The 15,391-nt window shown below is 35.4% G+C and overlaps 1 protein-coding gene across 1 annotated transcript in view; it reads right to left on the bottom strand.

The window, feature by feature from the left end:
* Window positions 1-415: 415 nt before the first annotated feature.
* RAD9B (RAD9 checkpoint clamp component B) overlaps window positions 416-15,391 on the bottom strand; it is a gene marked incomplete at its 5' end in the record, with an annotated part of 16,919 nt that continues 1,943 nt past the window's right edge. Inside the window, 9 exons of the mRNA XM_015587905.2 lie at window positions 416-938; window positions 1,954-2,076; window positions 2,624-2,688; window positions 2,775-2,881; window positions 6,425-6,531; window positions 10,293-10,392; window positions 13,854-13,968; window positions 14,176-14,325; window positions 15,133-15,203. Of these exons, the coding sequence (XP_015443391.2) occupies window positions 686-938; window positions 1,954-2,076; window positions 2,624-2,688; window positions 2,775-2,881; window positions 6,425-6,531; window positions 10,293-10,392; window positions 13,854-13,968; window positions 14,176-14,325; window positions 15,133-15,203 (1,091 nt within the window). The remainder of the gene's footprint in view (window positions 939-1,953; window positions 2,077-2,623; window positions 2,689-2,774; window positions 2,882-6,424; window positions 6,532-10,292; window positions 10,393-13,853; window positions 13,969-14,175; window positions 14,326-15,132; window positions 15,204-15,391) is intronic.

Here is a 15,391-nt window from a genome sequence, read left to right as displayed (position 1 = left end):
GGGACTCCACTATGAAAGAATTTGTAATGTTTGTTGGGATAAAATTTACATTGTACTACTTTAAATAAAGGATATTCCAACCGGATTTGGAAAATAAAATTAGAAGAACAGTTATTTTAGAAAACAAATTATATGACCTTAGCATATTATTTATATTCAAAGTATGCCATAAGCAATCATACTTTATTATTTAAAACACATGATCCAAATCTCTACTTGAATATACGTTGCTAGAAATTACTCAATGAACAATTTAACTATTTGTTTATTTTTTAAATTTTAAAACAATTTTTGATAACAATTGACATTCAATATTATATTAGCTTCAGGTGTACAGCATAGTGGTTAGACATTTATATAACTAGTGATCCCCCTGATAAGTCTAGTATAGTTCCCACCTGGCACCATACATGGTTATTACAATATAACTGACCATATTCCCTACGCTGTACTTTATATCCCCGTGACTATTTTGTAACTGCCAAGTTGTACTTTTTATCCCTTACAAAGTGATTTTTGTATTGACATTCTATAAATCAGTCTTTTCTCCATCTCAGACTGGCTTCGCCTCTCACCTCTTAAAAAGTAAGAAAGTTAATTTTCAGGATATTGGGGGTGGGCTGGGGCAGAGAGATTGCAAAGGGAGACAGATGATAAGAATTCTTGACTGAGTCATGGTCATGTCTCAACATTTCTTTTTACCTTCCTGAGACAGAGTCCCTGGTACTTCCTCTGTGTTGCTGACACTGCTTTCTGGTACTTCAGTAATATCTCTGTTCAAGCTTTTCATTATAGGGCTGCCACAGTTTTCCAACGTACAGATGGTCGTGAGAGTCTCATTAGGATAAAGCCTTTTGGGTGTTGCTTTTCTTGAGATGTACTCCGTGGCCTTCCTATCTTTTTCACCAGCCTTTGAATTTGAACATAACAGATCTGACCTGAGGTATTAATAGGGAAAAGGGAATGAATGGTTTACTTTGAAATGTATATTTTATATAACTAATGAAGCAGTATGGGATGAGAATTATAACACTGATATAGGGAATATATTGAAATAACATGGAACTAATTGTTTTGAAAATTAAGATTTACATATATGATTATTTAGAAATTTCTCTTGACAGATTTGAATTTTTCAGTAAAGCAACCAGTGTGCATTAGACAATCTCACGATATGGTAACAGGGCCAAATTAGGAAAAAGTCAAGTAAATTACTATACATTTGTATGATAAAACTTTATACAGTCATTAAGAATCATATTTCCAGGCCATAATCAGTGATACTAGAACATGTTCACAATGTAATACTTCGTGGGGAAAAAACAGGCTACAAAACTACATATGCTTTATGACCCTGATCTTATTTTAAAATACAAGCATATGCAAAATGAAAAGTCCGAAAGAAAATACAGTGAGCCAAATGTTAACAGTGCATGTCTCTATGCGGCGGATGATACTGATTTTCTCCTTTGTACTCTTCTGTATTTTCCAAATTTCCCATAGAAACTTTGTTGCTTTTACAGTTGAAGCACCTCTACCACCACCAAAAGAAAGAGACAAAAGGAAAAAGAGGAAGAAAAACAATGGTGGTCCCAATGTCTGGGAAGGAGAATTCTAGGCAGTAAATGTAGACTTCGCTGTGAACTTTAAGACTATATCAGTCCTAAAAAACAACTATTACAAATGGAATTGAGTTTTGGGTAATAACAAAGATAAACCAAACAGTCCTGTTAAATTCTGATCAGAAGAGAAAATGCAAATATCTAGTGCAAGATTGGTGATATTTCTGTTACAGTTAGGTCTTCCTATAGCTCTTTCTGATTCAGTCAAAATTTTTCATCTTCTAATGTTTTACTCCTCAATTGTTTCTTGAACAAACACTAGTGAATTATTTCAGAATAAGATTGTGATGGCTTTTACCCAACCAATGAAGACATTAAAACGTGGCCTTACCTTTTTCGTTTTTGTGAAAGGCACAGTGATTGTGGAGAAGATCCACTACTTGGTTCATCAGCTAATGTGGCCAAAATAAAGTTAGCTTCCAATAACATGTCATCAATACTTAATGCCATAGGTCTAAAAAAGGCAAAGTCAGAGCAAACATCACACTCATTTTCTGATGGACATTGAGAAAACGTTAGAAAACGACAGCTAATTGAGGGCTAAAAAGAAACAGTAACAGTAGAAGTCCTTTTTGTCTTTTCACAAATTAACACAGTCCTAAGAGCTGAAAGGGCTCTTGGAAATCATCAGATCCAATTCCATAAAACTCATCTATCCTAACCCAGTATCATCTGAAATTTTAGTTCCACAATATCGTATAAAATATTGTTTCACAGACATTTAACTTGTTTAAGCCATGTATAATTTCCTAATTAGACAATTTATTCAGCACCCTGTCAAATTTATAAGTCTTTTCACCCTGCAGAAACATATATCTTTCTCCACCAAGTTACTAATTTAAAAATGCCATTTTATGGCATCTTTCAAATTTTTAGTTCGGTAAGTGTTGCTAATAAGGTTAAAGAATTTGTGAGGTGTGTATTAATTTCAAAGTGATCCAAAGTTTAATTATTAATACCTAACAAAAGAAAAAGAAACAGAAAAGTTTCCAAGGACCTACTTGCCAGGAATATCGAAATGAATGGATATAGGAGCGTGTGTAGCTTCTGAAAATATCAGCACTCCCTACAAGGAAAAGGAAAAAAAGGAAACATGAAATCTTTACTAAAAACTACCAGTGAAAATTTAATTTGATACAAATTTTTGTTTACCTTTAATTCTTTGAAGCAAAACGTTATTTCACTGTCAACTCCAATTTGAAAGAAATCAAACTCATCTGGGCCCACAAACATCTCACTGTATACAGAATTGGTCATATCTGTTCAATATTATAAGATAATAAAGAATAAAATTAGTTCCACAGATATTTGTTAAATTTGACCAAAAATATAAGTGAAATGATAAGTTAAAAATAGCCACAAATTCTTTGACATTTCTTGATTGAGAGGTGGAGTCTATGTCTCTGCCCCTCCCCTAGAGTCTGGGTGGGCGGGCTATCTGGCTGCTTTGACCAATAGGATATGGAGAAGTGACCTGGTGCTGGTTTCTGGGCTCAGGACTTAGGAGACTAAGGGCCTCCACTTCCTCTATCCTCTAGCCACTTCCTCTATCCTGCAATGCCCCCTCTTGGAACTCAGCCACCATGCTGCCTTCATGCCATATGAAGTCCAGGTTAATGAAGTAGCCACATGTGTGCAGGCATCTGGCTGACAGTCCAGCTGAGCTCCCAGCATCAATTACCAGCCACATCAGTGTGCCGTCTTGGGTATTTTCAGATGATTCCAGACCCTGCCACTAACTGCAACTGCATGAAGAGACCCCAAGTGAGAAGTGCCCAGCTGAGCCCTGTGAACCCACAGAACCACGAGAGATAAGAATAAATTATTTTAAGTCACTATATTGTGGAGTGACTTGTTATGAGCATTTAAATAATCAGAATACCATAAAAACTAGTTTATTCTAAAAGAAACTATTATTTATGAATATAGTTTACATATAACAATTATATTTTATTTCATCGTATCCCATCTTGTTTCAATAAGTATGAACGAAAAAGGGATTAACAGATAATATACATGTAACATACAAAATTGGAAAACCGGGTGTAAAAAGTAAATTTTAAAATCTTATGAGATATAATTCACATACTATAACATTCACCATTTTAAAGTGTAGAATTCAGTGGTTTTTAGTGTGTTCATAAGGTGATACAACCACCACCACTAATTTCAGAACATTCTGACCATCTCAGAAAGAAACCTTACACCCATTACCAATCACTCCCCATTCCCCCAACCTCCCAGCCCCTAGAAATGACTAATTTACTTTCTGTCTCCATGGATTTACCAATTCTGGATATTTAAATAAGTGGAATTATAAAATACATAGCCTTTTGTGTCTGGCTTCTTTTACTTAGTATATGTCTTCCAAGATCACCCATGCTATAGCATGTGTCAGTACTTCATTTCTTTTTAGAGCTAAATAACGGTCCACGTATGGATATACCACATGTTGTATAAACAATTTCAAGTTGATGACTTGAGTAGTTCCCACTCTGTGGTTATCACTAACAATGCTGCTATGAATGTGTGGACTATGAGGTGGAAGCCACGTTTGTTAAAGACTCTCTTAGCATCTGTGGATATAATGTTTTATGTTACTGGATTTTCTCATTCCGAACCAACACTGCATTTCTGGAATAAATCTCACGTCATGATGTATAATTTCCTTAATGAGGTGTTGAATTTTGTTTCATAACATTTTATTCAACTTTTAGGTATATTTTTTAAAAAATAAAAATATGGTCATACTGTGCATACCATTTCATAATCTATTTAATAACATATCCTATTTTTTTATGTCAATAAGTACATTTTTCTACTTATTCGTGTGTGTCACTGTATTGTTTTCCACTACAAAATTAGCTTCAATACATATCTTTGATATAAACCCTCAGAGAGAAAGAAGTGTATATAAAAGATTACTTTTGGGGGGAGGTGAAGTAAGATTTTATTGTGGTTTTGATTTGCATTTCTTAAACAATTAGCTATATGAGCACCTTTTTTCCCTCCAGCTTTATTGAAACATAATAGACGATTAGTTGCTAATATTTACATTGTACAATTCAGAGAGGTTTTTTCCGATTATAGTTGGCATATCAGTTTCAGTTATACAGCAGTGATCAGAGATCTGCAAAGCGATCACCCCACTAAATCTAGTACCCCTCTTCCTCCTTACATATTTATTACATTAACCCTCTTCCCCATGCCACACCCTACATGTCCATGTCTATTCTGCAACTAACCATTTGTACCTCTTAATCCATTCAAGATTACTTTTAATAGCTTAATAGCATCACATTTCTTTCAATCAATCAATCTCTTGTTATTAGAGCTGAAGTACAGAAGGAGATATTAAAAGTTCTTGTCTCTGGGTAGTGAGACTTCAGGTGACTTTTTTATTAGTGCTTTTTTGTGTTTTTTATTTCCTTCAATGAACATGAATTACGCAAGCATAAGAAAAAAAGATAATGGTATATATTTTTTAAAGGACCAAGCAAAACCTTACAAATACATTAATTTCAAATAAGAAGGTTCATATCACTCCTAGGGTACTAGCATAGAGTAAGTTCAATAGTAATATTAAACATTTGGGTCCCCAGTCAACCATGACTATAACTACTCATTAGAAAGCTCACGAGGGACAGTATCTGCCGGTTATTAACAGCTATCTTAATTCAGAGGAGGCATTATGGAATATAAAACAGACCCTTTCACTAGCCAAGCACATATTTTCCAGATCATGCATTCCTAAGGCCCAAAAAAGAATGGTAGCTGAGACCTGAGAGAAGCAATAATAGCACTGTGGTAATGAGCCTGAGCCCTGGAGCTTAACCATCTGTACTCAGATCATAATCCACCAGTTACTGTGTGACACCAGGCAAGTCACTTAGTTTCTCTGTGCTTCATATTCTTCATATGGAAATGGGAATAATATTAGTACCTACATCATAGAGTTGCTATGAAAATCAAATGAAGTCAGAAATGTGAACCATTTGCGGGGAGGTAGACGGGGTGGGGATAGAGAAAAAAAAAAGAAAAAATTTAAATCATATCTTCAATTAAAAATTTTAATGAATTTTTTTAAAAAAAGAAATGTAAACCATTTGAATCAGAATCTGGCAAACTAACTACTACAAAAGTCATCTGACCCAACTTAAGTCCTGGTTCTATTGTTTTTTTTTTCACTTTAAAATAATACAGTTCCTCCCTCTGTATTCTTTCTTTACTGCTATCACCAAGTAAATTACCCAGGGTTGAAGGGTCTCAAACAACTTGTGCCAAAGAGACCCAAGTAAATTTCTTGACACCAAAACTCCTGATTTAATCATGCCTTAGTTTCTCCAGTTCATCTAGATAAACTCTTGGAAGAGCTGACTTAAGAAGTATTCACATTTTCTGTCCTATATGTTTGCCAACTGGAATATCTAATTAGAATTTATTTTTTCTACTTATGTAGTCAAAGATCACCTCAATCGGATTGCTGGCCTCTTAATTTTTCTTTATGCTAAACACAAAGTATAATAAAGGATGAGAAATGGACCTTAAAATCTTAAGTAGAAAAATATTTTTCTTAGTAACCATTTTTCTAATTTTAAAATAACCAGAATTTTAAAGCCAAGTATTTCACTACTGAATGTGTTAAATTTCCTGGATTTCTTAAAAATTTTAATGATCTTTCTATATCTTACCACTTTTTTAGACAAAAATAATTATTATTCCACTAATAGTTACTGCATGGTTAGTAATAAAGAAAGCCAGAAAGTAATATTCCATCAAAGCACGACAGAAATAATTCTTACCCATTGATTCCTCATTAGAACTCTTAATACAAACATTCAGTGGAGTAACAGCAAGAGTAACTTCCTCTTGACTCGATGTAAAAAGAACAATGGCCTCAGCAAGCACTCTATAAAAGGTCATGAAAGAATATTACATTATTTGAAAAACAAACAGAAAGAAAGAGCTTTCTAATGGGACTCAAACCTTCACTCGGGAAATAAATAGGTTAGTTGGCCTAAATTTAGAAAAATTTACCCGAAAGACCTTATCTCCTTTTTTCTATATGAACTACTATATTTTTAGTATATTTTTAAATTGTAACTTCATTTAAAGGCCAAGAGAATAGTAACATATATTCTTAGTAAAACATGTGAAAGCTTCAGGACGAACCAAACGCTAGAATAAAATGTCTTTAACTTTTTTTATATAACAAATATGTTATTTAGTTATTGGCCTGGGATCATACACCCAAGGGCAAGAGGAGAAACCAGAGCTGCTCTAGTAGAACTGGGATGACCCGGCCGGAGAGCCAGCTGAAGGGCAGAGGTTTACCACCTGCTGCCTATATTCTCTTTTGCTTTGTTGCTTGTCCTGGATTATTTCCTACTATATTCAAGGTTGTCTTGACATCCCAAATACCATTTTGTCCTGCGCTCCCTTTTTAAAAACAGCTTTATTGAGATATAATTCACATACAATTCAGATTTCGAGTTGCTGGATTTGTATTTCTCTAATGACTAATGATGTCGAGCATCTTCTCTTGCTCTTGTTGGCCATTTGTATATTTTCTATGGCAAAAGTTCTCTTTGAATCATTTGCCTATTTGTTTGTTTGTTTGTTTTGGTTAGGTTATTTGTCTTTTTATTACTGCATTATAAGTTTTGAGCTACTTTTGAAATTGAGGTGTTGTTAGATAAAAATGAGAATCTTAGAATTTATGTAATGTTGGTGTTATCTTGATGCCAGACATTAGCTCAGCAGTATTTCTTGATGCCAAAATGTCAGGGACACCTACCAAATCATCTGGGAGCTTTCCCAGTGTTATGGGGAAGTGTTGTATTAGATACCAAATAACCTGATACAAAAAAATAATGTGAATGTGCAATTCGAAAAGGAAGAACATACAAATTGCTAATAAATAGATGAAAAGATACTCAAACTCCTTAGTAATAAAATAAACACAACAATAAGGAACATCTAATAATACCATTTTCTACCTATCACATTGGTAAAATTTTAAAAAATCGATCCTGTCCTTTACTTGGAAGAATTCTCCTACAGTTTTGGTGGGAATGTAAATGGTACAAACTTTTCAGGTAGCAATTTGTTAGTGAGCATGTATGCAAATTTAAAATCTGTGTAAGCCTTTGAGCTGGCAATTTCATTTCTACGACTGCATCTGTGTTAGGCAGCCTAGAAGATGGCCTCCAATGATCCCTGCCTCCTTGGATTCACGCCCTTAGATGATCCCCTCCACCACCCCGAGTGCGGGCTGGACTAACAGATTCACTTCTCACAAAGAGAAAATGGCAGAGGTGATAAGATGGCAATTCTGAGATTGGGTTATAAAAAGACCATGGCTTCCATCTTGAGAGTTTCCCTGTGTCTGTCGGTCTCTGTGTCTCTGTCTCTGTCTCTGTCTCTGACTACCTGCTGTCATGTTTTAAGGACAATCAGGCAATCTACAGAGAGGCTTGTGAGGAACTGAGGTCTACCAGTAACCACATGAGTGAGCTTGGAAGCCCATCGTCTGAGGCCTCTCAATATTCATGTCAGTGAGCCCGGATGTGACTCCCCCCAAGTCTCGCCTTCAGATGAGACCGCAGCCCTGGCCTAACTTTAACCTCTCTTCAGTCTCAGAGACCTTGAGCCAGAAGCACTGGCTACGTTGCACTACTATGAAGGAATAAATGTCTGCTTTTTTAGGCTCTACGTTTTGGAGGAATTTGTTCCACAGCAACAGATACTAATACACTACTAGCGATATTGTTTGTGAAGGCAAAAAGTTGAAAACAACCTTTCTCATCAATACAGTTGTTCTCATTTTACCCAAGATTTCACTTTCCTTGGTTTTAGTCACACCCCGGTCAGTGTGGTCCAAAAACATTAAATGCAAAATTCCAGAAATCATTCGTAAGTTTTAAACTGCATGCCATTCTGAGTAGTGTGATGAAATCTCACACTATTCTGCACTGTCCTGCCCGGGATGTGAATCATCCTTTCATCCAGCGTGTGCACACTGTGTATACTACCTGTCCATTTGTCACTTAGTAGCCATCTCGGTTATCAGATCGCTGTTACTGCAGCGCCCGTGTTCAAGTAACACTTATTTTATGTAATAATGGTCCCAAAGAGTAAGAGTAGTGATGCTGGCAATTCAGATATGCAAAGAGAAGCTATAAAGTACTTCCGCTAGGTGAAAAGGGGAACATTCTCCTTAACTTAATAAGGAAAGAAAAAATTTGCATGCTTAGGTTGCTAAGACCTACAGTAAGAACAAATCTAGCTGTGAAATTGTAAAGAAGGAAAAGAAATTCATGCTAGTCTATCTGCTGCACCTCAAACTGCAAAAGTTATGGCCACAGCGTGTGCTACGTACTTAGTTAAGATGGAAAAGGCATTAAATTTGTGGGTGGAAGACATGAACAGAAAACGCGTTCTGACTTTTGGCAGAAAGCTTTTAGCCTATACGAAGACTTAGGGCCTGTACAACTGACCACACTCACATAACTTTCGTTATAGTATATTGTTATAATTGTTCTATTTTATTATTAGTTATTATTGTTCATCTTTTACTGTGCCTAATTTATAAATTAAACTTTATCATAGGTATGTATATATAGGAAAAAACAGTACATATAGGATTTGGTACGATCCGCAGTTTCAGGCATTCATGGAACATAGTCTTGGAACACAGTCCTGTGGATAAAGGACTACTGCAGGGTGGTAAGTAAATTGCCATTCAGTCATACAATGCAAAATCATGCAGCCATTAAAAAGAATAAGAATGATTTAAGTGAACTGACATAGAAACTTAAAAAAGTTGCCAAACAATAATAATAGTGGGACATTTTCTTTGAAAAAAAAAACATGTATTTGCCTAGTACGTGATATAAATTTGAGAGGAGGGGAGAAAAAAAATGATAACCATAACTACAGGGAGAGGGAGAGTTACAGAGAGACTGGTTACAAATTTAGCAAATATAGCTATAAACAGGATAAGAGCTAGATTTATATACACCAATTATCAATATATGTTATCCCTGCCAATTGGGACATAGGAAGCAGGTAGAGGAGAAAGATTCATTATTTAATCTTTGCACTCTTCTATAAATTTTAGTTGTATTTCAAGGAGCATGTATTTAAAAACAACGAGGACAAAATATCTTTTGGCTCACAAAGTAATTAATGTTTAATGTTTAACGCTATAGCTTAACTGAAAAATTGAGTACACTCTCACTGACAAATAGCCTTACTCATTCTCTAGAGAAAAAAATGGAAACACTTAGGGATAAAATCAGTTCACATCAAAAACGTTAAAATTTCCTCATGCTGTGTGTTTTAAAGACTCAGACAAAAGGCACCATATAAATGCAAAGTATTATTAGATAATATATTTTTCTCTTCATATCACTATGTAGAAAGCCACTGATGGGATATATTTAGAATTTTCTTGGCCACTAAATTATTATTGCTATCATTAGGCAGTTATTATCTACTATTATCTTCCTCATGGTTTCTTCTTGATCCTATAAGGTGATTTCTCCAAATCCAGTATTAGCTTTAAAAAAAAAAGTAACTGACATAAAAGCTCCAGGACATTCAGTCTTTACTCTTTCACGATACTATATTCGGTGAAAGAAAAATAAACAACAGAGAACTCCATACCTTGGTTGAATCATTAGTGTATTAGTACACATATTCTTTTCAAAAACAACTTGCAAAGGTTGACTTTCTTGAAAACATACATTATGAGTCCTTTTAACACCTTAAAAAAATAAAGCAACCTATTAATAATTTTAAGTGCAAAATTAACAGATTAAAAAAAATCTTTAAGTTTCACAGACAAATTTAAATAATAAAGTAATATTTGCTATCTGGCAGGTGCACGCAGCATAGAGAAGCACTATTCCTTAATGAATGTGTTTATCGCTCCCTAGTGGACACCAAGCAACATGCCAGACCATCTAACCCACGAGGCAATAAGAGTTCCCACATTCTTTTGAAATACAGATAATTTCTTAAGTGTGTGTAAAATAGTGATTGCCCACTATGGATCAGATATCTATGATTCTCTTTCAGTATCTGTCATCCAGGACTGATATTTCTGAATGGGACTTTTGGAATATAAACCTGAACATCTGGTCTGTGAATTCTTTGCCTCTGAGAAGAGTGTGTAGCAATAATGGCTACAGTCCTATGTGCCAGGAACTAAGGTACATATTTTACACACATTGCCTCTGATCCTCACAATATCCCTGTGGAGCAGGTACTTAATCTCAGAAGAGGAAACTATAGCTCGGTGAGGCTAAATGGCTTTTCAAGGCTATGCTGTTTTGATGAATATGGCAGGTTCTCAAATAACATTTCATTCAAAATTATTTCATTATAATGTTGCTGAGATCAAGAAGGAACTTAAAACTCGTTTGTATCAATTAGCCTATTGTAAAGTTGGTTTTGTTATACATCACTAAACAACGTTAAGTGGGGACTTACTGTATAGCTAGAATTTGAATCTAAGTTTGAATATAGAGCCCATGTAATAAAATCCGGGGCGGGGGGGGCTATAACTCTCTACAGCATAACAATGTTGCAGTATGAATCAAAAGGTCTCACTAGAAACAAGATTTCCCAACTTATTTATTTTTTACTAACGTGTTAACAGCTACATTTATGAATTTCATAAATATTTACTGAGCACCTACTATGTACAAGGCTATATCAGTTAGCTTTTGCTGGATAATAAACCAGTCCAAAAATCTAGTGGCTCGAAATAACAAACATCTGTTATTTCTCACAATTCAGTTGAGTGATTATTCTGGTTTAGGCGGGCTTAGCTGTGGCTGGATTCATCTGAGATGGCCTCTTTCATGTCTGGGGCGTCAGCCGGGACAAGTAGGAAGGCTGGGATGGCTGAGGCCTCTCACCATATGGTCTCTAATCTTCCAGGAGTCTACACTGTGCTGTGCTTGTTCTCATGCCAATTGAAAGGTTCTTAGTTTAATGGTGGAAGCTGACAGACCTCTTGAGGCCTAGGCTTGGAACGCGCACAATATCATTTCTAGAGCATTCTATTGATATCGAAGCAAGTCCAAAGCCAGCTGAGATTTCAACTAGGGAAACAGATTCCGGCTTTAGAAGGGAGGGACTGCAAATAATTTATGAGTATTTTTTCGGTAATCTACCATACAGGGACTATTTTAGGAGCTGTGAACTAGCCAAGAACAAATGGGACAAAAATCTCTATCCTTACAGAGCTTATGGTCTAGTAGGGGAGAGAGACAATAAGAAAACAAGTAAGTGAAACAACAGGCATGTCACATAGTAATAAGCGCCACAGGAAAAAAAGAAAGCAGAAAGGACACTAGGCAGTGCCAGTGGAGATAGGCGGCAATTTTAAATGAGGAGGTCAAGAAAGACCTCATGCAGGAGATGCCTTGGGAGCAGACCTGGAGGAGGTGAAACAGCCATGTAGTATCTGAAGGAAGAGCCTGCTAGGCAGAGGGGGTGGGGCCACAGGGCCTGAGGAGGGGGCACACCTGAGTGTCCAGATCACAGCCACTGTAAGGCCTCTGGCTTTTACTCTGGGTAAAGTGGGGAGCTTTTTGAGAGTTCTGAGGACTAGACTGATATAATCTGACCTATTTTCAAATGATTAGTGTGGCTGCTCTTATAGGGAGACACAAAGCTCAAAAGTTGGCATATCTTACCTATTTAAAAAATATTTTCAAGTTACTTTTGGAGGGATAGGTAATAGGTGCACATGGCATGAAATTCAAAAGACACCAAAGAACAGACAGTGATCTCACTTCATCCTCACAACGATCCTGGAATGTGAGGGTTAAGATTATCCCCATTTTATGGAAAAGAAAGTGAAGGTCTGAGAGCTTATGTACTGACGCAAAGCTAGCAAGTGGAGAAGAATCCATACCCAAATCTGTGATGTCAAGGCTCACTGTGCTTTTAATCATGCTCTTTACATGATTCTGCTATTATATGAACTGAAGGTCAAAGAGGGGGAAAAATAATGTTAAATCAATGATATTTTTCAGAAAAAAAATTAAAGAATATAGTTATGAGCTAAAATAAAAATATTACGATAAACATAAGGCAAAATTAAGAAATATGAGATAAATGGTAACACTAAGACAACCTTCCAGAAGGCCATTCTACTACAAAAAAAAGATTTGGACCAATATCAAAACTACAAGTTTTTTCAAAGCATACAATTCTACCTGCTAACTTTGAAATAAAATAGCAGCAATCATAATAAATATACTAGAGCTAATACTTGGAGAATGTGTCAGGCAATCTTTTAAACACTTTAGAACTATAACTTCCTACAACTCATTGAATCCTCACAAAAACCCGAGGGCCTGGTACTAACATTATCCCTAATCTACCTCTTGGAAAACTGAGGCACAGAGTTGAAAAATAATTTGCCCAAGGTCTTAGCAAGGAAGAGGCAGAGCAAGATTCCACCCCAGACCTTTGCCCTTGATGTTGTTAATTACCATGCTATACATATTTCAGCATGTAAAAGTCCTACGAGTACGACATTTGAATATCAACCAAGCAAGGCTGGGAGACAGGAAATCTGTTATACAGCTTGGTGTGGCAGAGAGAATGAATGAAGGTTTGGGCTCCTAGTATTGTGCAGCTAGGCTCAACTACAGGTTCTGCGACTTACTAGTTCTGTGACCTTGGGCCAGTTACCACGCTTCTTTCAGCCCCAGATATAATACTGTCTGCCTCCTAGAGAACTTTAAATACAGGTAGGCATTATTCTTTTCTGTTCTTACCAAGGATCACTGTTAATCAAGGCACTCCCACAGAATGTCATCAGCAGCCATTTCATTTTAGAACAACCGAGTGTTTGAATTCGAATGGACATTTTAAGAATTGGTTTGACAACAACAACAAAAAAGAAAACAAAAAAGAAAAAGAAACAAAGAAAAAAAAGAAATAAAAAAGAAGAAAGTGGTTTGTGTTGCAGGCAAAGCTTGTGCCACTGACAAGTAAAAAATGAAATAATATCAATCATCTCACAGTACTCCTATAGACACAAGTAAGATCATATTTTTCAAGTACTTAGAACTGCTCTACCACAAAACTACACAAATTCGAAGCAATAATGCAATGGAAACTTTTGACATAGTTTGAATATTCTAAACATGAAAAATACTAACAAAAACCACAATACATTAAACTAGTTTGATTTATACCTACCATGTCTGCAGAAGAACCGAATAACCACTTTGCACTTATCAGATCTGGTGAATATTGTGCACTTCTCTACATTTCTTTCGAGGGAATTCAGACATCTAAAGATGGGCAGAATCGACTGTAACACAAATACATTATAGAATGGCACATACTTAATATGGATGATTAGTTTAAAAAAAAACTAACAAGAGTATGTATATTCATAAATGAATAGATTTGTCCTGCACACCATTTAAATCAAGTATTAAGTACAGCATAGATGTTAGGTCCTATATACTGAATATTTCTACGTATATAATAGAAAATCAGGGCCATTCATATTTACCTTCATTCCCAATTTGCAATTTAAATTTGATAATGTGTCATTCTCATTCATTTCCACTGAGGTTGACCATTGATAATGTTGGAAAAACACAGGAGAGAAGAGAACACATCCATATGCTGACCGGCATGAATTCACAGATCTTAAAGCAAGCTAGAAAAATAAAATAATAGCTATTTAGGTAAAAAATCAAGTTTCTTTAAATGATTGATTAAAAATTTTCTATTTAGTTTAAAATTACAATTAAATATATTCAAATAAGGCTATAGGATATTAACTGCATTATATGGCTATATTATACATGTGAATTTTATATAATATGGACTGCTTTATAGTGTGAATTGAATTTGCATATGCATACACCTCTGTGTACATATCTGTACTGAATACATATAGGCATTAAATCTAAAATCTTGCTTGTTGAAATTGTAAAATTATAAATGCCTACAGGGGGCTTAACTTTAATGCACAATGTGGCAGAAGGCAATATAAGAGAGTAAAAAAGATCGCGGCAAAATGGTGATCTCTTGTCTTGGCTAAAGGGAGAAGCCTTGAGTCAGTGTCAGCCAACTACTCCCACTAGGGAATGCAGGCCCCAAACTGTCAAATCTTCTGAGTTTTCAAGAGAAGCAGGAAATTCAGATTTTTATGTGGACTTTCCCAACTTTTAAAGGTTAGAAATTTAGGTCAATTTTTTAAAAAACATTGTGCAGTCCCCACAAAACACTTCTGCAAGCCACATCTAGCCTTTTGACTACCAGTCTGTGACTTCTGGTTTAAATCAACTGGCTTATCTGCATGATTTTTAAATTCACTATGCTCTAAATGTATTCAGATATAAATGAACAGTGAAAGGAGTAATTACAATTCCCGATTTCCTAGTTAACATTCGATCTAGACTGAGATCTTTAAACTTCTTTTGCCTTAAAAGATGATCTATTAGTTAACTTTCTTACTTACACCTTTTTCAGATGGGTCTAGCCACAGCTCATCACTAATTCGTGATAGAGCTTGGATTGCTTTCCCAAACACTACGGAGAAAAAGAAAGGTGCTGCTTACATTCTTTCTCTCAAACAATAAAAACAAATCATAGGACTACTTCAGCATTATAAGATGCAAATTCATAAAAAAATGTTTTACAGATTAATGCTACAAATTGCTTTAATACAATATAATACCCTTGTCAAAATGTCAGGCTTATAGTAAAACTCAATAAAT

Source organism: Pteropus alecto, unplaced genomic scaffold (genome assembly GCF_000325575.1).
Source record: "Pteropus alecto unplaced genomic scaffold, ASM32557v1 scaffold213, whole genome shotgun sequence".
NCBI classification, from domain to species: Eukaryota; Metazoa; Chordata; class Mammalia; order Chiroptera; family Pteropodidae; genus Pteropus; species Pteropus alecto.
This window is presented reverse-complemented; position numbering and strand designations above follow the sequence as displayed.